Raw genomic sequence first — 26,851 nt, forward strand, 5'->3', positions numbered from 1 at the left:
GTCATCTGATGAGAGCACATGGCTGTAGAAGTTTAGAACAATTACCCAGTGCATATTCAAATGATAGAATCTGTGGAATGGATGCAATTTTCATTGTGTTCCAAACATCTATGTACTTACATTTATCAAGGTGTATCAGTACTAAACAATTATTTTATAGTAACAGCTTGTCTTTCTTCAAATAATATTGTATATTTTGTACTGGATAATTTGCCAATAATTCTTCGTGGAAATCAAATCCTTTCCCGAGTATGATGATTTACCGTTAGGTGTGTAGAACATCGAGGAAGCTCCTGGAGTGCTTTCTGTATTTAATGGCACAATGACAACCTTCAAAAATATCAGTTTTGAATCCAGCAGAACCTCATTACCTTACTTTCTGTTGCAGTTGATTAATCAGTCCTGGCCCCTCGGACTCTAAACCCTTTGTCTGATGGTGCTAACGTGTTCAGTACTTCTGTTGTAGAGTTGCTTCCATGTACCAAGTAAACTTCTTGTTTCCCAAGAGTTACTGTACTGTTCTTGGGGCTGTTTATTCTAGGTAGAAATATTGATGTAATTATATGATCTAGTAAGTTAAACATGAGTATAAGAATCAAGTTAGCATTTCTACAGTAAATAACTTGAATGTTTCAGAAGACAAGATGAAGTGAGCTATTAAGGCAGATTTGAGAACTAACTAGCTAGCTCAGTGGATAAGGGCACTTGCCACAAAGTGTGATGCCCTGAGTCTACATGGGATCTATATGGAAATGTCCTTCCCTGCTTCACGTGGACCCACTCCCAATGAGATAAGTAAATAACCTGGCGTTTAGAGTACATATCTAAAGAAAGGCTTTAGTTGGGACTAGAAAATGATCACAGCTCAAGTATGAACTCAGTCTGCTTTGTAAGCACTCTGTTCTTGGCTCATTTGCCGTGAGACAGAACAGGGGCTCTATGGGTTTGATTCCATAAACACTGGCAAATTGCCAGCAGTGGTGAGATGCAAGCAGGGGATTTAAAATTTCAGAAATGCCTCCCATTTGTGGAGGTGGAAAGTGCAGAGGTTGGTTTCTGGTGAGAGTGCTTTCCCTGGTTTCAGTGTGTCTACCTTGGAGCTGTGTCTCACACAGCCTTTTCTGATCAGCCTGTGTTGTTGCAGCCTCCTTTTACAATGATCCCAGTTACACTGGATTAAGACCCACTGTTAGGGTCTTTTACCCTTAATTACTGCCTCGAAGACCCTGCTACTAGCTCTCCTGTTGTTATTGAAGGTAGTGCTGATTCAAGCATTAGCGGGGAGACAGAAGCTAGTCCCTAATGCTAACTATTGTCCACTTAATAGGACACGTGAGGCTGGTTGTTGAGAGCCGCTCTCCCTTTTCCAGTCAGTGCCGTCTCATGTGTGTGGACCCTTTTGCTCTGGTATGCTAAGGGAAGGGAGCTGTGGGTCATTCAGTTGCAGTTCTGCAACTTCTACAAACCGAATTTAGTCATTGACTTAGTAAGGCATTAATACCAGACATGTTACGTGCCAGGCACAAGAGAGATACTTATACAAGACAGAACTATCACTAGTAGATTTTATGATTCTAATTTTTGTTAGCAAAAAAGCAAAGTATATTACATTAGATTTCTTTATGATATTGCCTACAGACATAGCATTTCTTTGGAACACACATAAATTGTGTTGCAAAGAATTACCCAGACATGGAGAAGATTCTCATCTATTTCTATTTTTTATGGAAATTAAAACAAACAATAAACTAGCATCTGTGTACACTAATTTCATATGTGCTTTCTCCTGAGTTTAGTTTAAGGAAATTTACTTTTTTTCTTAGAAATGTATGTTTCTGTAAGCAAAGTTATTTCAAAGTCAAGGGAAAAATGCCTTTTGAGAATTCTTGTTGTATATTAAAATGATAAATAGGCTCACTCTCTTATAAAAACAGTGCTAGTTCTGGCCTGGCTCCCTGCTTTCATTTTACTGTTGTTCTTGTTTGAAACTGGTGCAAGCTTGTGGATTGAGACTATGTCTCACTGTATAGCCCTGGCTGTGCTGGAACTCACATGTTGATGAGGCTAGCCTCCAACCTCTGCCTCTGCCTCCTAGTGCTGCCCCACCACACCTGGCTGAAACTGATTTAAAAAAAAAATAAGAAAAATCCTCCTGATGGTCACATTAGTATAGTCTAGGCTCACATTTGTAAGTCTTAACTAGTGTGGGATTTACTGTTAATGTTTTGTTAATGTGATACTCTGGTGGTTGTTTTTAATTCATGGTTTCCCTTCTGCCTTCTGCTTCCTGCTGAGGAATGTCTGTGATTCCATCAGAATCGCAGCCCTTTATAAAACAGGTGGACATAGAACTGTCAAACAGTTCTCAGTGTCTCACAAATGGTTCTCAGGCTTACTCAATACATTGTTAAAGGGTTCTATTGTTGAAGATTCTATTGTTAAAGAGCTCTCCCACTTTTTAAAGTGTACAAAATAAGTTAGAAAGATCGTCTAAGGAATGTGAATGTTTGTATCTGTACATTCTTAGCTATAGTTTTAGTCTCGTTCATTTTTGTACGTGGTGCAATGTTATGAAGATGCCTGGTAAGAAGACCTATGTTTTGTTGTTAGATCCTTCACTGATTTACTCCAGAGACTAAGTGTAAAGTGCCAGGCTTTGTCAGTGCTCGTTTATAAACATTCTTATATCTACTTGTTTATCTCACCGTTTCAGAGTTGAGAGCCTTCCTTCCTTCAGCCCACTGATGATTAAATAGTGAACAGCAGAGGTGAAAACAAAGCTCGTCTTTGTCCTTGAAATTCGACCTTTCCTACATCACAGGGTCCAGAGAATGTATTCCTCCCTTTAGAGTGTGTTGAGATGAAAGGTCTGGGTATGCTGGTTAGTGGCAGGAGGCTTGCCTAGTGGCAGGATGCTTGTCTAGTAGTGCCTGACCTGGGGTTAATTCCACTATCACAAAGTAGATAAGAGCAAATGTTCCGAGTGTTAAATGCCCAAAGTTCACTTATTAATGATCTGTCATTTTGAGACGCTAGATAAAGTTTTAATTATTTTCATAGATTTTAGGCAGCTTAAAATCTTGAAATTTGATTTTATAAGGAACTAAATAAATGCAGATACAAAACACAAGGATAAAGATTTTCACCTTTGATGTGTTCCCATTAAGAATAACACTACAGATTTAATGGTATTGAATACCAGACTTTTGACCTGCTTGTCCTTGGGTTGGAAATGGCCTAGTGCTGTTTATAGTTGTGTAACTTTAACACAAGTGGTTTCTATGGCTACTCTCCAGTACCAGATGTAGAACAGTGGGAAGCTTTGATAAGGAGAGCAGGATTTTTAAACGAAAGTCGGACATGGGTAATTACCCTGGAGCTGAACTGAGGCCCATTCTGTTCAGCACTAGCTGTCAGTCACATTCGGCCGCCTCTACCTGCTGCCTTTTTTTTTTTTTTTTTCTCCCACACGTAGCCTTCTTCCTCACACTCACTAAGGAGCCGTATCCACGCCTGGCTCTCACCAGCCAGCCTTTTAGTCTTTGCTGACACATGAGAGCAGCGCCCGTCGGTTGCTGCTCTTTGCTGTAGCCACAGTACTGTTTTTATCATGGAATGAGTTTTACAAGTTGTTTGTATTTTCATATTTGCCATGAAACTTCAGTTCTGTATAAAGCTGTCACTTCAGTAACGCCAGTGACTTACTATTAGTGACTTAGAAGAAATCATTATCTCACTGTTGGGAACTGCCGCTTCTAGAATGACTTAAAACCTGACCCACAATGAAAATAGAAGCAGTTGGGTTTCTGTTAAAGGACCCTAGAGTCCTGCAAGTTTATCTCCTGGATGGGGAGCTCTCCGAAGCTTGTAGAACAAGCAGTTTATAAGTTATGCTTGTCCTTAGGTATCTAAGTGGTGATTTGGGGGTTCTGTAAAATTAGCTCTTAACAGTGAGAAATACTATGAAGCAACATGCTGCCTTTGGTCAGTGTGGGTACTCGGTGGTCAGAGAGACTTGAGAGCTAAGTTAGTGCAAGCCATCGAGAACGGCTGTCCAGTGAAGGGAAGAAGGTGAGGAAACTGGTCCTGACGCCTGAGTTTTTGCTGAGAGAAGGAGAAATTCCAGAGTATGTGCTGTGAAGACGGAGGAAGCTGTGTCACTGAACATATTTTACATTGATTCATTCATTCATTCAATCACCTTTTCTATTCTTGCATATTTTCTTTCCTTAACTTAAACAGAGAAAGCCATGGTACTCTGTACTCACCCTGCATTTGTGGGACCATATTTGTCAAGTCTTGGGCTTAAGTAGACCACGCTCTGTCCTTATCCATAGAGCACCTGTTCGTTAGGAGAGAGTCACCCTGACTGTTAATGTGTACGCTGTTGTGACTTGTGAGACTTGCTACATGAACACAGCACATTTATCTGAGGAGATGGCGCTTGAGGCAAGAAGCAGGCACAACTCAGTAAGGTAGCTGTCGTCTTTTAAGTCAGATAGAGAAGGCTGAGAGGGCTCTGGGATATGCAGAGGCTCCTGATCCTTCAGCTTCGATGGAGGCTGGGCGTCTAGGAGAAAAACAGCTAGAGACAACCTGAAAAACCAGTGATGCCTTATACATCAGTGTATGTTTCTCCTGTCAGTGATGGCAAGGCTGTGAAGGGTGTTTGTCCGTAGAGTGGCAGAAGTGCATGTGTCGTGACACCTCCCTAGCTTCACTGAGAAAGGCTTGAGCTGTGGGACACTAGCCTGTGATGTCTGACGAGGCTCCAAACCTCCACAAGTAAAGATGAGCTGTGAACCGGAAGTGATGGGATGTGAATCTCAAGAGAATTAAGAGTTTGGGGATGAGATAGACATAGCGTGATGGTGATGGATAATTGGGGCAAAGTGTGTGTGTGTGGGGGGGAACCTCAAGAATGACTTCTGAGAAATCTAGATTGGGATGACTGAGTAGCTGATTTTCCTATTTATATTTATATCCCTCTGCCTTCTTTCTCGTAAGAACCATTCACTGTAATCCACTTCTACACATTCTCCGTCCATCATGTTTCCTGGACAGTAGGCCAAAATCGTTTTCAGAAAGGGAATAAATAATGAAAATCTAGTTCTTAAATTATCTTGGTGAGTCTGTGGAGTTGAGACTTAAATTATGGATTCTTGGATAGCATCTGCATTATCCTGATCTGTTCCTGGTATCGTCTTTAGGTGCAGTTGGTACCCCTCTGTCTTCTGTTCATTGCACCTTAACCTTCAGTCACCTTTCAGGTTCCAAAATCCACTTGCTTTTCTCCATTTCCAGTTTCTTTTCATAGAGTTTTGCCTTTGAGTGTTTATAAAGTTTACATTATTCTTCAGCTCTTGGATTAAGTGTTCTTACCCTTTATATTTCCACGGTTGGCATTTCACCCCACCAGCTAACACCAGTGTGCTTGCAGGTATGTCATTAATGTCTGTCTCCCACCAGGATCTGTGAACTCACAGACCTCCATGCTTTTACTCAATATACAAGTATATATGGGACTGTCTAGTGTCTATGGGACAGTCTAGTTGTGGTGGCTATTCCTGGTTGTCAGCTTGACTATATCTGGAATGAGTTACAATCCAGAATAGGAAGGCTCACTTGTGATCTGATCTTGGTGCATAGCATAGTGGCTATAAAAAGCTTAGGCCCAGGCAAGGTAGTACACGCCTCTAATCCCAGTAGACTAAGGCAGGTCCCAGATCTAGGCGTGTTGGTACACACCTTTAATCTGGGCCACACCTTCTGCTGGAGACCTACATAAGGACATTGGAAGAAGGAAGACTTGTTCTTCTTCTCCTGCTTCCCTTGTGGGACTGAGCAACTGCCAAGTCCTTGGACTTCCATTCACAGCCGCTGCTGACCATTGTTGGGGAGTTGGACTACGGACTGTAAGTTATCAACAAATTCCCTTACTATATAGAGACTACCCATAAGTTCTGTAACTCTAGAGAATCCTGACTAATACACTAGTGTATATGGGACTGTCTAGTGTACATGGGACTGTTTAGTGATGATTTGGGTCCCCTCATTTAAAATAAAATAATCATAATGAACAATAGTTAAGCCATTTTAAGGAGGCGTAGGAACAGGTAATTAGGGCTGGTTAGAAGTTTTCTGTTGGAAATAAACCAAATTTTACCATTCGTTTGCTCTCTAAGTCCCTGGAACAGACTGTTTTAGTCCTGTATTATCTAATAGGGTTCACTTCCCATGGAAATCAAACCAGAAGCGGCTGAAGTAGAAAACGAACCACCTTTGTTTTATTTAAGGAGGTGAGGGAAGAGAATGGCAGAATTGCAAGGGAAGGCCAAAATTAGGGAAATTTTACCTAAATGTTTTCAGCAAAGGATCTTCACTTCCTTTCCTAAACAGTGTACCATATTTTTTGAGATAAACTGTTAAAGATACATTCTTTTTATAATCCAGAATGTCCTTAGTTCTACTTAAAATGGCAATTTCAAGTGTTGCTGGATGATACGTAGTTTCTTTTCTTGACAATTTATTTTCTTTTAAATTCCAACTCAAAGTTGTAAGTACCTGAAACACGTCCTTTTTAATGTCCTTTAAGTTCTTTTTAATGCTGCCTTCTAATGTAGACCTAAGTTATACAAAATTTACAGTTACCTAGGTGAGGCTGTAACCCCTTCATGCCGAGGCACAGGCAGGAAGACAGCAAGTCCAAGGGTACCCTGGGCTGTAAATAGTCACACTTCCTCAGCTGTGCTGGAAGCACACACACACACACACACACACACACACACACACGCACACACACACAGGTCACGTGACTATGGGCTGCTTTGTGTGCTTTTTCTTTCTCCTTCTACAGAAGGACTTGTGTTTCATCCAGATGAGTGGCACCACTTCAGAATCTCTCAAGTGTGTGCATCTTTTTCCTAGCTCTGCATCATTCTCTGTGGATGAAACGCTGTACACAGATGATAATACTGTCTGATGTTGTCATCCTGGCCACAGGAGGGTTGTAGGACAGAAGGTGTTTTGAACAGTCAAGACTCTGATCACATGAAGCAGAGTGCCCCTGCTGGTCAGGTGTGCAGGCTTCACAGCTGGAAACCTTTCAGTCTACATCAGGAAATCCCATGAAGAAGAGCTATCCGCATTAGCCAGCAGAGGGTAGTGTATGCATGAAAGTGAACCACTAACTTGTGAGGCTGCTTTGGCAAGAGTTAGAATTCCTAGATGGCGTATGTTTAGAATTGGCAATACTGATAGGACAGTGGTTACGAGGTTCTGTGTAAAAGCTGAGACCTAAAGTGTGTGCCACCATAATGTTGTTGTTCCAGGAGGAATGTCCTTTAAATGTCAGACTACATTTTGAAGGACCCACTAATCTACCATGTGGGAAATCGACTGAGTCATCTATATGTGTTCATATAACATCTAGTTTTTAAAAAGGACAGAAGAATAATGAGAAAAGCATTGAGCCTTTGATGTGTGACTTAGGCAGCAGCCCAGCGGTGCTGCTTCCCAGCTGTGTGCCTCGTGGCATATTGTTCAAGCTCTTTCAGTCTGTTTCCCTATCTCCAAAACATAGATGAAAGAATGCAGAAAATTAAATAATTACCATAGACAAGACCCAGCTGATAACAAATACATAGTAGTTCTTTTATGAATGAACTTGTCTCTTTCTTGTAACGTTTACAATTGTTGATTGTCTTTGAAAGGTGTGACGTGTGGGAGCCATTGGTTCTGATGGTTTCCATGTTTTCCTCCTGAGCTTAGTTACTGGCTGAGAAATGACAGGAGGCAGTGGCGTAAGCAGATGTAAGCTTTACCTAAGGAGGAGGTCGTGCGAGAGAACGCAGACTTCCAAGGGAAGGCAGTTGTTCGTTTCTCTTTGAGCCCTGTTCTTACCAACAGCGCTCTGCTTGTAAACCGGTGCAGTGTGGCTGCCCTCTTCATCTTCACGGCTTTCACTTGCTGGTTCCCAGCTCTGACTTTTTACTTCATATGCATGCAGTATTTCATGTTCATTAGAAATGTACAGAATTGTGGTTCTGCAATACACAAACAATAGATACCATGATTGGTCACTGTAGGTGGGTTTGGAACTGTTAGAACAACCAAACGTCAAACACCAGGCAGGCTTGAGTTAATGAAGAAAGTCAAAGACGGTTGCTTGAGAGTACCCTTCTCCTTTCAGAAAAGCACAGTGGCCTTCAAGATACTGGGTTTAAAAAAAAAAAAAAAAGACAACAAGACAAAAGCCTACCCTTCAGCTGTTCTAGCTGATGGAGATGGGAGGTAGTGTGAATAGAGGAGACTAAGGTGTAACCTATGCAGAGTTGAATGTCCTCACTCAAGTATGAGCCTTAAGAGGAACTGAAAGACCTATGGACAAGGAGAGAAAGAGAAAACAAATTAAATTTGCTGTTCATTTTGAGTTGTGGTGATGTCATTCTATATGGCATTTCTATCTGATGATAGATGGTCCATGAGGGACATTTTTCAATTAGGACATTCCCACAGAGGTGGGAATTTTAGCCAGAGTCCCTGAACGTCTGGTTTACCTCAAAGCAAGACTTACTGTTGCCAGGTCCTTGGCTGCTCAGAGAATTCGGAGCTTTGGGGTTCCAGGAGTTTCTGCAATGTTGTGTTTCACAGCTGAGGGATAGTTGATTTTAAAAGTGGATATTTGAGCACAGGGCTCCTACATTTACCCAACACAGGTTTCTCTCTGTTTCTCAGGATATGAGGAGAATCCATCTTTTCCCTAAGCAACTGGCATTTCGATGGCTAATGATTCTGTCAACTGTCTGGTGGCCAAATGCTTTTGCTGCCTTGTCTCTGTGGCACTGAGTGTCTCTGTGGCACTGCCCTTACTGCTCAGAGTTCTTTTTTATGAGCCTATATTGATTGCTCACAATACTGGTGTGACATTTCATCTGAGCCTACATGTGATTTGGTCACCTCCGTCTGTTGTGTGTCATCTGCTTGCCTTACTCATCTCCTTTAGTTCAGTGGTAATCTGTTTGCCAAGCTAGCTCTTGGCTCCATGAAGGAAGCCCATTTCCCACAGCATTTGTTTGACTCTCCTCTTCCTCTTGACAAATTCATATTAGAAGAGAGAGGGGCGCCGCCTGGTACTGTGGCATTCTGCATTTCTCTTCTGTCTGTCCTTGTCACAGGTGCAGCAGGGTTGTGGTGTATTTTGAGAAGTCCTGTGTAGCTATGGAAGCCATAAGTAGAATAGTGGGCAGAAAGGCAGGGCTGGGAGGGACTTGGAGCCAGTGTTTGATTCTTGTGCCAGAGAAGAAAGCAAGACACCATTCAGTGAAGTGATACATGAATTTATAGTAAATTTCCAAAAGTCTATGTATAGTTGAATGTGAATTTAAAGAAACGCATAGGAAATGGAACTTTCTTTCTACTCACGTTTCTATTTTCTACTTGGAATTGTTTGTGAGATCAAGTAGGAAACTAATGTTTCAGGTTTCTGTCAGTCTCCTCTCATCTAACCCAGAGTGTGTAGAGCTTTCTATCCCAGATTGACTCTTTCAATGCCCAGTGAGTATCTGAATTCTAGCCCTTATTTATCTGTGAAGTCTACATGTGTGGAACTCCCTTCTCACCCCACATCTGCAGCTCTTGTGTTAGAATCTCTTGTGCTAATGGAATGTGGATGAAGTTTGAAATTTTGTGTAATTTTATGACATTACAAACTGCCACAATTTCTTGGTATATACCTTTTTTCTTTCTTGACTAGAAGCTTTTTTGGTGTTAACCATAGCCCAGATAATTTCAAGGAATGACAAGTTAGTTGTAGTCTGACCATGTTCTCTTTGCCCAGTGAGGTGAGGTGATGTCAGTTGTAATTCCCAAGCGTGATGCTGATGTAGGGTATGTATTTACACTGTCAAGCCAAGCAAATGACTTGCTTAGAGAATAACTAGCATGGTTACAAGAGGCTAATGAAAGAAATAACTTACATGTGTTTATATTTTGTATTTTCTATACTTCCAGAACCGGGACGAGTATTCACACCTGCTGAGTGATCATTTTCTGCCATACCAAGGACATAATTCTTTCCGTGAGAAATATTTTAGCGGTGTAACAAAAAGAATTGCCAAGGAAGAAAAATGCAGCCACGAGTGAAAACTGATGGGGACAATTGTGAAAGAAGGAGAGTTTTAGAAAAGGCTTTGGATGTGAATGTGTGTATATGATCTAAAAAAAAACGTACTGATTTACAATTTTTATATAAATAACTGCTATTAATCAAAATTGAATAATTTCAAAATGATCTTTGTTCTAGAGACTATTTTGATGTATATGTCTTTTGAACCTTATTAAGTGTCAGAGACTGATACATAAAGACAAAGTATTTATATTTTTACAAAGAAAATACTGTATCTACCAGATATATGGTAGGCAATAAATAGTGATTTAGAATTTACTCATTTTGTAAAGTTGCTTGGTTTGCTTTTTAGTTGTAACTGTTTTTCATTGACACTAATAAACTTTACTGGGAATTTTTAAAAATTATGTAATATTCAGTATTTCTCATCTCATCTTGTGGAATGTTTAACCATAAATCTCATATTAGTTAGAGTGGCCATGCAGAAGGCAAGGAAGCCTAAAGCCTGAGAACCTCGGAGATTCCAACCCCAAGACCTCCAGAGGGGCCCTGTGCTTCGGAAGGTGTCTGCACCTTGGATTTGCTCTTGCATTCCTAAAACGTGACTGTTGGTCAGATTAACTTACTACCTTCAGTTTTTGGTTTAGAAAGTTACTGGCAGTCCCTGGCGGCCACGTAAGGGCATTAAGTCTAATCAGTACTCATTGAAACAGAAGCTGTAGTGTTCTTGAAGGGAAAACTTTGCTGAGTCTATATTATGTCCACCATGGAAACCTCTTCTTTGTCAACCACTGTACCCATTGACTCTAGCTGCTAATAATAGCTTTCTGCCTTTGGTGGTCATGCACCTCAGTGAGGTGGCAGTGAATGGACACTTTGTTTCTAACCAGAGCCTGTTTTATTTGTGCTGTTGTTCCTGTCCTTGTGCTGTGACTGCTGGCTCTATGAACTCACTATGTTAACTTGTTTGGCTTAGGAGCCTCAAATGACCAGTGCTGCACAGAGGTCAGGCATTTGCCTGTGCCGCCCTTGTCACGTGCACTTGATTTCAGCACGTGTAAAACTTCTCCTCTTTGTTTGGGTTTCTGGATGGTATTTGTGGTACACTCGGGGAAATCTAAAAGTGTCCCTGGGTGATTTGTTTGCAATATTTCTGTTATACATGGTCTTTCAAGCTTTTGAGGGTAATATGGGGGATGGGCATGAAATCTGTAGATGACTCAATTGGAAAATAAGAGTTTTAGTTTAATCCCTTTTTGTAGATTGTCTCAAAACTTAAACGAAATAAGTTCTAGAAATTCGCAATATTTTTAATCTCTCTGTCCATAAAAATGAATTCATAGTAAGAATAATCAAATTCCTTTTACTACTATTAATTGAAATCTTACGAGCATCAGTTCTTCCAGCTGTGAGGTTTATTTTCGTATTTTTTTATTAGTAAGTTCAGCTTCCCATTTTTGAAGTGTCTCTCAGAGTTTAAACATATGTGATTGCTTTAAAGTTGAAACTTGCAAGTGATGAAGAAACTTGTGGCTTCTAATTAATTTTTCTTTTAAGATATAGGGCTTCAGTGTTCTCTTTAAAATTTTTATTTTAAGCTGGGCAATGGTGGTATACAACTTTAATCTCAGCACTTGGGAGGCAGAAAGCAGGTGAATCTCTGTGAGTCTGAGGCCAGCTTGCTCTACAGAGGGAAATCCAGTACAGACAGGGATACATGAAGAAATCGTCTCTCAAAAAAAAAAAAAAGAAAAAAAAAACACAAAATATTGTTCTCAAACTTTCTTACCTAAAAACAGAGCCTTTATTTACTGATTTATTAGTTACAGATTATTTTGTTTGGTAGGTGAGCTCTTCCTCCCCTGTTTACCAGTGGTAATCTCCTAAGAAGATGCCATGGTCACAAAAACCCGTACTTGGAATTTGTAGTACATCCTGGAAGGAAATGGTAGGTGGTCTGGGGACTGGCTTACTTAATGTTTATAATATGACAAAGGATATAATTTTATTTCTGGCATATATTAAATAGCCATAAAATCCAGATGGTTACCTCAGTGGTGTCTCATCAGAAGTACCCCCTTCCAGTCCATTTTTGTTGAGCAATTCTTTTTCCTATGTTGAGTTGTGTGGAAATAGTGGAGTAGGTGGTCTTGGATTTGTTTAGCCAAAGTGGCTAGAAGGTTTCTTCCTTTTTTTAAAAAGTTTAAAATCTGGCAAAAGTTTCTTGATTTCCTCCCGCCCAGCATGAGTCTGTTATGAGCCAGTTTGCCACCAATTTCCTCATGACTAACTCTTTAAATACATGGACTGAGCAATAAAACAGTTTGAGGCCCTCTGCTCTGGGAGGTAACTCAGGGCTTCTACTTCTTCCCCTTTGAGACAACTCTGAAATCTTGAAATCTCTTAAACATGGATAAAATACATAATGATTCTAACTATAAGCTCTCTTAACTTTGAGGCAGAGAAGTAGACTGAGTTAATATCACTGACTGTACTGGGTGTGCTGTTTAATTTGATTGAAAATTTGAGTTTTAAGACAGAAATATCTTTAAAAGTACTATGTTCTATACTCAATAGACATTGAAAGCAGGAAGTAGACTTTCTTTTAACATCAGGAAATTAGATGTTAATGTTGTATTACCTAGACAACAATATAGGCAACTGTGTCCTTTGAATAAGATGCCTTTGGTGGTAGGCAAACTTCTAGCATGTTGTGAGGAAATACCAAGTACTTTTTATCCAAAGAAATAAAGAATAAGTCTTAATGTTTGTTTATTTAAAATTAGAGGTGGCTGTTGAGAAAATGACCTTTCTGTGGCATTTTATTGTATTTCTTTTTATGTGATGTGGTTGTGTATGGTGTGTGCACTCGTGTTACATGTAGGTGTGTATGGAGTTCAGGAGATCCTTGGGTGTTGGTCCATATCTTCCAGATTGCTTGACATGGAGTCTCCTTGTTTTTCCTGGCATTTGTATGACAAGCTGGCTGGCCTTGAATCTCCCCTGGCATTTTCTGTTATCTCCTCCCATCTTGATTTAGGAGAACTGGGATTACAGACAACTACTAATCCAAGCTTTATGTGGATCCTGTGTCTTTGAACTCTGCTCCTTACATTCTTCTGGTAAGCAGTTTACCTACAGAGCCTTTTCAAACTTCTAGTAGTTCTTATAATTAAAAACAAACATGCAAAAAAAAAAAAAAAAAAAAAACCAAACCCCTTTGTAGATAAACCTGAGCATTATGAGATTTGGGGCACTTTAAGGGGGGAATGGAGGTGGTGTTAGCAAGGAAACAGTTGACCTTCTTGCTGACCTTTCTAACCAAAAGAGACTAAATTACACCAAAATGAAAACCTTGGCACTTTTTTTTCCCCCAAGAACATGGGTTTGCTCCATTACAAGATACTTAGAAATGCATGAAGTATTTCCCCCTTAGGATTGTATTCATAGAGTAAAGAGGGTTCATTTCCAACTCACCCCTCCCATTTTTCTCAGATATTTATCAAGTAATGTGGTTTGTAATCCAAACAAAAAAAAGTGCCTTAATCCAGAACATACACACAGACACAGAAACTGATGGTGTCGGTACTTTACTAAAACATTGAGGTCTTCTCTAAAACAGTGCAGTTTGCACATATAAAGTCTAGAGTGTAAAGAACTGGAGTGATAAACATAACTGTGATTTTATCTAGCCATAGAATCAGAGAAACAGCACATTCCTGTCTGTCCTTTGGGGTGAACAGACTTACAGAGAACCCTACTTTCCCTTTAAAAGAGGTCTGCCTCGGGACGCACATATGTTTCCTTGTGTGGGAAAAGCACATTGACATACATAATTGAGGCCAACCTGGAATTTGGCTCTTACCCCTTTGTTCATAAGGCAGTGTCCACAGGCTCTTAGGAGGATGGAGGTTCGTTCTTAAGGTGGTCTCTTAAGAAGGACAAGTCATGGAACAGAATGGAGCTTACTATACACCGTTATGATACACCAGCTTCCTTTATGTGGCTGCTATCCCAGTTTCTTGGGATACTGGGGTGTTCTTGGTTTATTTATGTTGTAAAATTAGAACATTCTTACTTAGTTAATCATGCCGCAGCCTTGTTGAACTGAATTGCCTGAAAGGGATCTGTGTTGACGTTTTAGTCTCTAACTTTAGAGTCTCCCCTTTTAGTCCAGCCTCCTCAACCTGACTAAGGGTTTATCAGAAAAAACTCCACTTTGGCTAACATATTGAGTGTTAACCATGAAGATTAGCTGGGCCTATGTGTGAAGTTAAGGCAAATTAAAAGGAAAAAAAGGAGAAACGTGGAAACGTCAAAGGTGCTTGGTATATTGGCATTGTGGTTTGATAGCCGTAGAAGATGTAAATTACTTGAAGTGGGTCAGAGTGGTCAGAATTGGACTGAGTGAAGGCTAAAATCTGTGAGCCCATTAATGTTTGTTATGTGCATTTTTCTGTAATGTACACTTACTGAGAAGCAGTTTTCCACAGAACTCTTACATTCTCTGTCTAAGTGAGGCACTGGGTACCTGAGCTATAGTAACCTGGGAGTAGAGAAGAGAGTGTTTTTCCCTTCAAGTTCCATCTACAACCCACAGACAAAAGTCAAGTATACATCAGGTCTTGGAAAGTAGTGTCTTCTCAGATTAGAAGCACCCTTGATTTAAAAACAAAAAAACGAACAAACAAAAAACGACTAAGTGTACTGGTTGGTTTTGTGTGTTAACTTGACACAAGCTGTAGTTAATCCCAGAGAAAGGAGCCTTCTTTGGGGAAATGCCTCCATGAGATTCATCTGTAGGGCATTGTCTCAATTTAGTAGTGATCAAGGCAGGAGGGCCCAGCCCATTGTGGGTGGCACCATCCCTGTTGAGCCCACTACCTTAATATTACACTGATTATCATGCTGCTTGCTGGACATGCATTATAAATTCTTTGTACATGACTCATGAGGCTCATATCTTCTGCCAGTGTCTGAAATAGGCTGTTAACTTACTGGACTTAAAAAAATGTCTCAAACCCCTTGTATATTTCTTGACGGTTAAGTAATGAGGTTAGGAAAGCTTACAGGGCCAACCTGGTCACAAAGTATTCTCTACTGCCTGTTGATGAGTGTGGTGGTTTGAATAAGAATGGTCCCCATAGGCTTACAAATTTGAATATTTGGTCACCAGGGAGTGGCACTACTAGGAGGTGTGGCCTTGGAGGAAGTATATCACTGGGGGTGGGGTTTGGGGTTTCTAATGCTCAAGCCAGGCCCAGTGTCTTTCTTCCTACTACCTGACATAACAGTTGTAGAGCTCTTGGCTCCTTGTCCACCATCATGTCTACCTCTATGCCGCCATGCTTCCTGCCATGACAATGATGGAATAATGGAATGAAGTTGTAAGCCAGGCCCAATTAAATGTTTTCCTTTATAAGAGTCATAGTGTTTCTTCACAGCAATGGAAACCCTAGATAAGACAAAAGAGTGAGGTAATAATTGCATGTCAAATATCCAGAAGTAGCCTCGAGACCTAAGTGGTTCCCATTTCTTTTCAGTTCATTTTCTGTGGTTGGGGGCTGGTGTAATATGGCCATGGTAATTTCCTCAGTGGTCTGGTTAGCTCCAGGTCCATTCCACTGAGACGAGATAAAATCTGAGTGGGCTGAAAGTCCACCCTTAGATCAGTCACAGTTACAGTAAGCACAAAAAGGAAAAGGTTATGATCTAGGAGAGAGAAACCAGGTGAATTGTTAGGACTCTTGCCATCTTCCCTAGGAGATAAGGTAGCAGGGCGTGCATGGCTCCTTAAAAAAGCTTGCAAACAGCTGGACTCTTCACCTCTTAGGAAGATACTCTTGAAACAAACTCCTGGGAGAGAAATAGGTGAGGGATTTATTCTGTTGGTAGGCACCTCAGTTGGCCATTTCTCTTGGATTTGAGACCTAACAGTTTGTGTCTGTTCTTCATGGACTTTATAGTGTTGTTGAAGGTGAGGTAGCAGAGAATGGGAAGCTGACCCAAAGAATAAGTTCTCACAGCCCCACTACCCTAGGAGACTGCTTTGCTCTTCTGCTACAAACAGACAAGAGCACAATGGACTTTGCCCTCTGAGATGTAGTAAAGCTGCTGATTAAAACGAATCCCTAAAAACAAAAAGGTTCACAGCACTAAAATGGGTATCATCTCATGCTTCTGCCCTGACAGAACACCGTTGTAGGAATATCCTCCCTTTCCTCCTTTCTTCCTGTGTCCTTTTCTTTTTTTCCTTTTTAAAATTAATTAAGTAATTTATCTTTGAGCTGGAAACAGCTGCCATTATTTCAAATAGAGTAGGGAAGAAGGCTTACATACTGACATAGAAACCTGTGCTCTGTGTCTCCTTATTTCTTACACTTTAACCTGGCTTGAGATTAAGGAAAGTATTAGGTGTGGGACTAACATTTCCTTGTGTGAAGGGAGGAGATTTTATATGTGTGTGTGTGTTCAGATGTACTCAGATGTGGAACCTTGCAAAGAAAGAGAAGTTCCTTCAGTAGGCAGAACTCCAGATTCTTCTCCCAGCCCTGACCAGTGCCCTCCTCAGTAGTCTAATGGTGCCTCGACTTAGTGTTAGACTGTTTCTGTGAGGTATGACTTGATCTGCCTTTCAGAAAGCTGCCCTGTCAGATTTAGTGGCACCTGTGTGGCTTCACTAGGAACAGATGCAGATGCTAGTAGAACTGTCCAGATCCATAGAGATCCATCCCCTGAAGAGACTTACTAGAATCTGTAATTTGGCCATCACCAACCAGATGTATCTACCCAATTATCAGGACTGGTCACTGGAGGAGACAAGGCAACACACCCACAGGACACAAAATAGATTTTATATTTCTGACGCAACAGTTACCATTTGATACCAGACTTGGGAGTCTTGGTTGCCTTGTGGTGAGAGACACTGGGCTGCATGGGGAGTGTTTCCCTCATGCACATGGACGATTGATTACTGCTAAACTTTACTTTCTCGTCAGAGCTATTGGTCTGTGTCATTGCTACTGACACCTTCTAAGATTACAGTGGTCTTGTTCCAGTCAGATCAGCCATACCAACTTGGCTCTTGAAACTAATTAATTTCATTTGTTTGGCCTTCTGGACCATTTGGTATGACAGTGGTGTACGTTTTATTGCAAAAACCACACCACCATGGGCAGATAGTCAAGGTGTTTGATTGACTTCTCATGTTCTTTGCTGTCCACAGGCATATGGGATTTTTGAACTTTGTGATTTTGCTGTTTGTTCTGTGTTTTCCCTGGCACAGTCTTTTCCCAAACCTTCTCATCAAAGCTCAGCCCATTGCCCCAGAGTTAACGCTGAATAATATAGTGCTTTTCTTTTGCCGGGCACTTATCATTAACTATACACTGTTTATAGCTTGAGTGTCAAACTTCCCCCTAAACCATGGCGAAAGAGGGAAGAGTGACAACTTGGTGGAAGAGAATTTTTTTCTCTGGCATGCATCATTATTGCTGCTGAAGCAAGAAAAATCAGTATTTCAGTTGCTTGGCCTTTAAACAAATTATTTTAATATATCCTAATGGGGTTATTCTTTCTCTATATCAATTGTGTGTATTACTCTAATGGTGTTATTTGTTGCTTTTAAAGACAGGGTCTCACTTTGTACCTCAGTGTGGCTTTGATTTAACTTTAAGTCTGTAGCCCAGAATGCTCTTGAACTTAGGATTCTCCTGTCCCAGCTTCCCAAGTGCTAGAGCTACCACTGTGTGCTGCTTCAGCTGGCCCCGGCTTTTCTTTTATACCTGTTCTAAAGCTGGTGTATTGGTGGTTGTTTAGTGCCTATTGGAGCTCCACACATGGGTTCAAATCATCCCTGATGCATATGCAGTCTCCTTGGAGAGATGAAGTTTATGCATAAACACAATGCAAAATGAAATGTCTGTGATGCTTCAGTTGGTTACCACTCTGGATGTAGTGGTGTAGGAAGATAGGATATAAGAATAGGAGCAGGGATGTTGAGGCTATCGGGATACTCAGTTTTAGTAGACCCTGGGTATTCTATCCTCAGCACCACACAAGGACAAGGATGAGGTAGAGGAGGAAGAGGTAGGGGGCAAGACAGGAAGATTATTAGTCTAAAGTTGATAAAGTTCTCTGGCTTATAGAGCCATCTGAGGTAGAAAGCACTAGAAGGGCCTGGATGAAGATTTGTTTAGAAGGGGCCAAGGTACTCTGGGGTTAGGGCATGGCAGTGCACCATGGGAGGAAGTGCATGGTTAAGGGAACCTGTTTATTTTACAGGGGACCAGAAGTAGGGAGAGAAAGGAGCAGGGTTCCAATATCTCCTTCAAGGGTATGCCCAGCTATCTAACTTCCTTCAGTTAATAGGCCCTCTAGGTTAAATGTTCAACTATTTCCCCCAGAGTGTCCCACACCAGGACATATAAAACAAAGAGTAGAGTCAGATAGTGCCAAGAACCAGCCTCAGCTTGGAGAGGGGTTTCTGAGAAAAGGGGTATCTGAGAGCAGCAGAACAAACAAGCAGAGTGCCTGTGTTCTGCTGGAGAAAGTTTTTCAGATTGTATTTCTCTCTCTCTCTCTCTCTCTCTCTCTCTCTCTCTCTCTCTCTCTCTCTCTCTGTGTGTGTGTCTTTCTTTTGCTATTCTAAAAAACTCTCTGGATCTCTGGATAGTTGTCTCTTGTAGATCAAAAGCCCTGTCTTGTATTTGCATATCAATTCATTCATTACCCCAGGTTACTTTTTGATTATCCCCTAACTCCAACCCCTTGATTCTTAGAAGGAGGCAGCAAGCACATTTTTGTAAACATTACAAAATAATTCAGAGATATTCTGGCCTTTTTTAAAGCACAGACAATAAGATTTTTGGGTGGGACCCCACCCTAAAATTACCATTCCTACCATGCCTGGGCCTGGACTTAAACTCCCTCTGTCCCAGACTGACATTGAGTTCAGGAATCTGCCTGCCTTTGTAAGGAAAACAGAACAAAACAAACAAACAAAAACCAAAAACAAAACTCAAGCACACACAAAACCCCAAAAACTTAGCTGGATGGAAACTTGCCAGTGATCACCACTCCCTAAATATCCTTATCTCTTTCCTTCGTGTCTTTCTGACAAGCTGACTCACAGTGCAGCTGCTTCTGTTCTTTAGATCTGTGAAGCTCCTTACACAATTCATACTGCATCCTTACACTTTGCAGAGTTGAGAAATGTTTTATTTTTGAACTCATTTTTTTAGAGTTCTTTCCCACAGCCTTAAGGGCTGTTCTTAAGGTCTCAGTGTTTACTATTTTGCTAAAACATTAGCCACACCCTTGCCTCCTGTACTCATGCTGTCTCTGATTATCATGGAGTCATTAATGTTAATAGAGAGGACATTTCTTGGAGGAGAAGCATGAAGTAATACATGTGTACACGCACACACACACACAAACACACACACACACACCCTTGCCCAGCAACTGTTAACACTCGTGGAAGTCCATGCACTGCTGGTTTTGATCCAGGGGTGGAAACTATGTAACTTGGTCTCTTACATGGCCAAGCTGGACTCAGCTAGATGGACAAGTGGAAACATCTGTATGGATGTTTCTCTTTAAGTCTCCTAAGGTTCATTCTGTGGCATATTTCTCCATACCTGATATGTGTGCTTGGCAAAGGGATTGACATGATTCAATACTCAAGAGGCCAGATCAAGAGATTTCAAGTTTATTACAAGAAATTTATGCTCAGGTTACCAATGGGATGAAACTTTACTACAGCACTTGAAGTTGACAAGAAGACTACCCTTGTGATGATGCTTTTCTGACTGAACTGGATGGTGGGCAAACTGTTCATTATATAAGTGAGTGTTATATAATAGAGTCAGGGCTTAAACTGTAAAGTTGTTACAGTGTCTAAGAAAAATCTACTACTGAAATATACAGGCCACCAGTGTTTGGACTCAGGATATAGGGAAAAAAGTTTCTTTCTTTTCTTATTTCTATAAAATTAAAAATATAACTTTTATTCTTTCCTACTTAAAGTGTTATGGTTCAGGGCACCAACATAAAAATTATAGAGCCAGTCAGAATATGGGGACATTTTTAATTAAATGGTTTCATCTTTTTTTTTTTATTTATTAAAAGTGTTGGGCCAAAACCAATCTTAATTCTTCCTCCCTTATTTATGTATCCATGTGCATTTGGCAGAGTTCATGGCAGCATCTTTCCAGCCGTGGACTAGCCCAAAGCCTTTTCTGAACCTCCTACTAACTTGGATTAAAACTGACTAGTTAAAAGCTGCACACAGGGCTACTGCCAGAAATGTCACAAGGTCCTTTGACATTTAATTCTGCAGTCTTATCTTTGGGAGAAAAATAAAGGAATAAAAGTGCTTTTGGTCCAGCATTTGTTAGCTAGCCTGTTTTCTTCCTAGGCTTTTGAGAAACAGATCAAGAACTTTTAAACATCGCAATCTCTCTCTTTTTTTTTTTTTTTCCTGAAATCTGGCTTTCAGAAGTTAAACAAAAGACCCTTCATGGTGATAAGTGGGTCCCTAGGGGAAGAAGGAGGGGAGACTCGTGCTGTGCAATGTTGGGAAGAAGACAAGTCCCCCTTCCAGTGGCTCATGTGGCCCAGGAGGCTCATTCCTACTGCAAGGAATGTCACCTAACACAGTGGATCCTAAGGGCAGACCTAGAAGCCTATCAAGATGATGTCTCAGCAATGAATAGGCAGTCTGTTCTCAGTGAAATCACGGCCTGAAAAACAGATGTGGGAAGCAAAATAAAACAGAGTGATGACTCCTTCCGTAGAGCAAATCCCTGGCACTCTAAAGTCAAGCCAACTGTGCTCAACTTTGGTAGAGTGCAGCAACCATGTTTCTCTGACATTCAACATCTAGGCCTTTGCTAACCGTAGAGATATGACTGCCCCTGAGGCTACCCAGCTCCTAAAGGTTAGATTTACCTTCTTTTCTGTGTCTTTCCTATGTACTCTGTAACATTCCACCTCCTTTAACACTCTGGATCTGTATTTCCCTGGCTTAATCACTCTACAGACAAATACAAGGCAAGTAGGGAGAATGACTACATCTCTGCATCTGCTAAAACTCTTATTTTGTGTGTGTGTGTGTGTGTGTGTGTGTGTGTTCCCCTATGTGTAGGCACCTGTATGTATGGATGTGCTTATGAAGTCCTGAAGTGTCCTCCTTGATCATTCTTCACTTTATTAATTGAGGCAGGTCCCTCACTGAACAAAGGGCTTACCAATTCTAGTTAGTTTAGCTAACCAACCTGTAACAAGAATCGCCTGTCTCTGCCTCAGAGTGCTAGGATTATAGAAGGTTCCCACACCGGCTAGGTTTTTACATGGGTTCTGGGAATCTAAATTCTAGTCTTTACAGTTGCATGTCAAGTACTTTATCCATTGAGCCATCTAGCCAACTCCTAAGTTCTAAAATCTAGTTAAACTCTTCAAACTAACTGATGTTATGCCTGTTTGTTTTGCTTTGCTTTTACACGGAAACTTCAATAATCTCTCTCAATCTCTCTCTCTCTCTCTCTCTCTCTCTCTCTCTCTCTCTCTCTCTCTCTCCTCCTCCTCCTCCTCCTCCTCCTCCTCCTCCTCCTCTTCTTCTTCTTCTTCCTCTCTCTCTCTCTCTCTCTCTCTCTCTCTCTCTCTCTCTCTCTTTCTTTTTTTCATATTTTCCCTTCCAGGCTGATTGCCTCTGTGTGTGTCCATGCATGGCAATCTGACCCATCTCTCAAGACCTGTACATAATAAATTGCCTTTTTGATGGCAACATTTTCCTGGTCAACTGGCTGGGCCATATCTGATGTAGAATAAAGCCTGCATTTAAAAAGTGGGAGAGGATTAGGTCACTGGTCTCCCAGTGAAGAAGGGAGATTGTCAGCTAATACGAGACAACGAAGCCAGGAAGGAAGAGGTTCTAGGCATAAGGAACAAATGGTGAAACCATACTTGGTTAATTGTTAAGTAGTTGTGTGTTTGAAATTAAATGTGTTCACAAAGAGAAGAAATGAAGCAGGAGAAGCCACTCTGCCTAGAGCATAAAGGACCTATACATATGCTGTATATGTTATGTTAGTGTGTATATGTTTATGATATATATGTATATGTCTATGTTAGTGGTGTTGACCTGATAGAATCTAGAATGACCCAGAGGATACCTATAGGGGTTTATCATTAATGGTTGAAGTGAGAATACCCTACTTTGGGTAGTGGCATCATCTCCTGGCAGATCTTGGACTGCGTAAGTGAACAAGAGAATTGAACAACAACATTTATTTGCATGCCTCTTTGTCTGTGGGTGCAACATAACCACTTACTTCAAGCTCCTGCTGCCTTGATTTCCCCACCATGATAGAATATATATATATATATATATATATATATATATATATATATATATATTCAAATTGTTGGCTAAAACAAACCCTTTCTCAAGTTTCTTCTGTCAGGATATTTTTAATCACAGGAACAGAAATGTAACCAAGAGATGCTGTTACAAAAATTTGTTCATAGCCGGGGAAATTGCCCACAACATTCCTGCCCTGTGGTGTTGTCACAGCTCTTAGGGAAACTTGAACTTCTTTCCAAATGGTGTTCTCTGCTGAAGTGCCCGACTTCTACACTGAAGGCCTCCTGCAGGGCAGTTGGTAGCTTTGCCACTGCTCTGAAGTCTGTTTCACTTTCTGTTTTAGGTCACAGTTCATGTCCTCTGCTGTGTGTGCCACATACTTAGAGTTGCTTGAAGCAAAGCATCACCACCTAGGTGCTTCTGGGTCCCATTTGTAAAGTTCTCCTAGATTCTCAGTGTGACTGTGGAAGAGATTTCTTGAGGAATTGCAACAGAAACCTCCCTGACCCTGACTGACAGATACTTGCTTCAGAGCCAAGAAACAGTCTGGAATTGGTCTCCTGCAAGGAAGATGTTTTTATAGATTGCGCTCTTCACACAGAGCTGAAGGTGTAGGCCTGCAGAAGAGCAAGCTGAGGGAAATGAAAATGGTGGCTTGCCAGCTCATGTTTCTCCCCTCCCCTCCCCTCCCCTCCCCTCCCCTCCCCTCCCCTCCCCTCCCCTCCCCTCCCCTCCCCTCCCCTCCCCTCCCCTCCTCTCTTCTTCAATGAAGAACACAAACACTGTCTCAGGGAGCTGCTACACCATCCAAGACAAACCAGCTGTTGAAGTATCAGGATTTTGAAATCTTGCTGATATACATAAAGGGTATTTTACTGATCAGTCTCAAGTGATTTGTCATAAATGAAAAAATAGGCCGTGTTGCATGTTGCCAAATTTAAAGCTTGGCCATGGGGACCATTGTTCTGCCTTCGGAGGTAATGGCTTCTTTAATGAAAGAAAAAAAAAAAATGCCCCAGGATTCTCAGCTCTTCTTGTCCCTAGGTCTTTAAGGAGCCTATCAAGAGCACCCGAACTGTTTCTGGTCACCATATTTGGGAAATCAGGTCAACACCTTTAGTGATGAGGATGAGAGGGGCAAGGATTGCCCTTTTGTCCTTGTTAGTCCTGCTGTCTCCCTCAACTTCCTCTTTATGTTCCCTCGCCTGCTCTTCTCACCATTACTGTGTTGTCACTACATCCAGCTCCCAAACCCAGGACCTAAGACGGAATGGAACGTGTTTCATAGACAGGTGAGGTAATTCTCTGTTTTTAAAAATATAATTCTTCTGCACCTCATTAGTGGTACTTTTAAAGACAAACAAGGAGCTTAGGAAGATTGTGGCTCTGTGGTTATGAGCACTCACTGTTCATATGGCCGTCCTGGGTTCAGTTCCCAGCCACATCAGACAATTCACAAGTGATCGTAACTCTAGTTCCAGAGGGTCCCACACTCTCTGCCCTCTGAAGGAGCTAGTATGCATGTGGTGCACACAAACTCACAAAGGCATACACATATAAAATACATAATAATAAGTAAATAAATGTAAAAAAAGATTTTCTCATATTGGTCTCCGAATGGTGCACTGAATACATGTGGGAATGGTAAAGGAAGTTTAATATGAAATTTTCTTTTGTGTACATTACTTCTCTTTAAGCCTAAATTATTTTCTTTTCATGTTCCTTTGGTGCCTGTAAAGTCCTACTACCCTCTCTTCATGCTCCTTCAGTGTCCCATAAAGCTCTACAAGTCTCTTTGGAAATTTTAAGTTAAATTTTGAATAGGCAACACAGTTGCATGGCTTAAAACTCAAAAGAGTTGGAAAGTGGGCCTGGAATGGAGAAAAAATTCATTTGCCTTTCCACCTCCCTGACCCAGTGGGCTGGCCACCCAGATTCTCTGTCTGGAGAAAGCCACTGTCATACATGACTTAGCTCAGTGCCGATAATATCTAGCTCAAATATGAAGCTAATATGATTGCAGCTCTCATGTAGAAGCGACGGCAAGAACAAATATGGGACTGAGCTGACACATCCCAACACAGCAGGCACTCAACTTATCTCTGGTCTTATTTCTGGTACTTAACATTAGAATATTCTTCCCTTTGCTATCTTCTTTGGAATAAAAATCTCTAGATAGCTGCGTGTGGTGTCCCATGCCTTTAATTCCAGCACTTAGGAGGCAGAAGGAGGAGGATCTCTGAGTTCAAGGCCAGTCTGGACTATAAAGCAAGTTACAGGACAGCCAAAGCTACACAGAGAAACCCTGTCTTGGGGTGGAATGGTGGGAAGAGAACAACTCATTACAGTTTATAAAGACCAAGGATGAGAAAACTCAAGCTCTGATATTAAGCCCACCAGGCAAGAATCTGAGGAGGTTATTGTTGAAGATATTTCCTAAGAAGCATTTTCATTTGGTTTCAACGTTTCCGCCCCTGGAAGAGGTTGTTGGTTCCAAGAGAGATGGAGAAGAATTTGGTTTGTTGTCTGTATGTTTTCAGATCTTTTTTCTGGATTCTCCCACTGCCTCCCTTGAAGTGGGACCTTCACTTTTACCTAAGCGAAAGAATACCTTTTCTGTAGCTGCCTGATCTGTCACCTTTGGGGTCAGCAGAGGTTTACTTCCTGGCTGCCTGGTGCCTCTGTGGCTTGTAGAGTGGTTTTCCGTCCACTAAAGATAGGGCCAAGGCGTGTGAGTTGGGAGAAAGTACAGACCAATGTGGGGCTCCAGGCCTGATGTCACAGCAAGTGTCCTTGGGCAGAGCTGGTCATTTACGTCAGAGGATGTTGTACTTGGAGAAGGAATGCAGACCCTGTAGTACTGTTAAGTGTGCACATGTGAAGTGAGCTGGTCTGATAGCCAAGGTCTGGAGCCCTGGTTATCCACAGGAGATAGGAAACAAGGGGTGAAGATAACAGAGACTCTCAGGTCTGCAGGCCTGCACCTGGCCTCAGAAAAACTGCTAGGGAGATAGACGTTTGGACTCTGCTAAGTTTTCACATTTTTGTCTTGCATGATATAGTAATTACAGAAGGAACGGAGTCTCGTTTAATCAGAAACCCTGAGCTTATGACATTTACAGTGTCCACTTTTTGAAAGTGACAGTTATTATTTGCTGAGAATCAATAAATAAACTTATTTTGTGCGTCGTTTTCCCTTTTCAAAGCAGCCTTAAGCACAGCCCGGGGTTCTGGGAGAGGCCCCCAGGTCTAGTAGTCTTTGCAGCTATCTGCTTTCCTTTCTGTCCCTCAGCCGCAGTGGCAAGGAAGGAGTAGTGCGTCACAGATAACTGTTGGACAGTTTCTAGGGTTGTCTTCTTGTTCCAATGATGGGCACTGAGTCCTGAATCTTGGGTAATCCTTGAACTCCCTTTGTCCAGTGCTAGAGAATCAGACATTCTCTGGAGAGTGTATTTTGGTGAACTGCATGTCTGTGTGGGGGCATTGATTCTGTTAGCTGCTCTCTTTAGAAATCCCAGGAGATACTTAGATTGAAAGGGATTTAAGTGTTTTGGCTTTTTGTTTGTTTGTTTTGCAAATGTTGAACTAAGTCTGAGGTTTTTTTTGTTTTGTTTTGTTTTGTTTTGTTTTTACACTGTAATTCTGAAAGTAATCCCACTGACTGAAGACCAGACTGGCATGCTGGCTGCTTGATTTGTTGTAGCTCCGCTGTTTGTCTCATCTTTGGGTCCTCAACATGGAGACAAGATGTGCTGAGGAAGACAACAAATGAGAGGAGCCCCTTCACCCTTCAACCTGTTCTCTAAGAGAGTATGAGAATAATCTCCAGGTGGCTGGAGAGAAGACTGCATCGTAAAGCATCTGCTGTGCAAGCATGGGGTCTGGAGTTTGGATCCTGAGGCGACTTCTCTCGGGAAAGAAAAAGCTGTTCTCAAAGTCCCACCACCATTTAGTGCAACCGTGACAGGACACACACCAGATGATATGATGACATCCAGAGAGATGGGGTTGCATTGCTCACGGGGTGTGGCTGGTCATCGCTGGAGGTTATGATAAAGTCAGGGCTTCCTCTGGAAGGCGCAGAATCAATGAGTCTCAGAGTTTTGTCCTTTTTTCCATTTATTTATTTATTTACTTATTTATTTTATTTATTCACATTTCAAATGTTGTTGTCCCCGTTCCCAGTTTTCCCTCCACAAATCCCCTGTTTTCTCCCCTCCCCTGCCTCTATAAGGGTGCTCCCCCCCCCCCCCCAAGCCTCCTCAGTGCCCTATGCTGGGGCATCGAGACTCCACAGCACTGAAGGCCTCCCCTCCCATTGATGCCAGATAAGGCCATCCTCTGCTACATATGCAGCT

The 26,851-nt window shown here is 41.5% G+C and overlaps 1 protein-coding gene across 3 annotated transcripts in view; it reads left to right on the forward strand.

Moving 5' to 3' along the window:
* Trmt11 (tRNA methyltransferase 11) overlaps positions 1–10,533 on the forward strand; it is a 44,079-nt gene extending 33,546 nt beyond the window's left edge. For all 3 annotated transcript variants that reach the window (XM_076927929.1, XM_076927930.1, XM_076927931.1), the window contains one exon: positions 10,012–10,533. In XM_076927929.1, coding sequence (XP_076784044.1) covers positions 10,012–10,143 — 132 coding nt within the window. In that variant the 3' untranslated portion in view covers positions 10,144–10,533. The remainder of the gene's footprint in view (positions 1–10,011) is intronic.
* Positions 10,534–26,851: the final 16,318 nt, after the last annotated feature.

Source organism: Arvicanthis niloticus, chromosome 30 (assembly GCF_011762505.2).
Source record: "Arvicanthis niloticus isolate mArvNil1 chromosome 30, mArvNil1.pat.X, whole genome shotgun sequence".
NCBI classification, from domain to species: Eukaryota; Metazoa; Chordata; class Mammalia; order Rodentia; family Muridae; genus Arvicanthis; species Arvicanthis niloticus.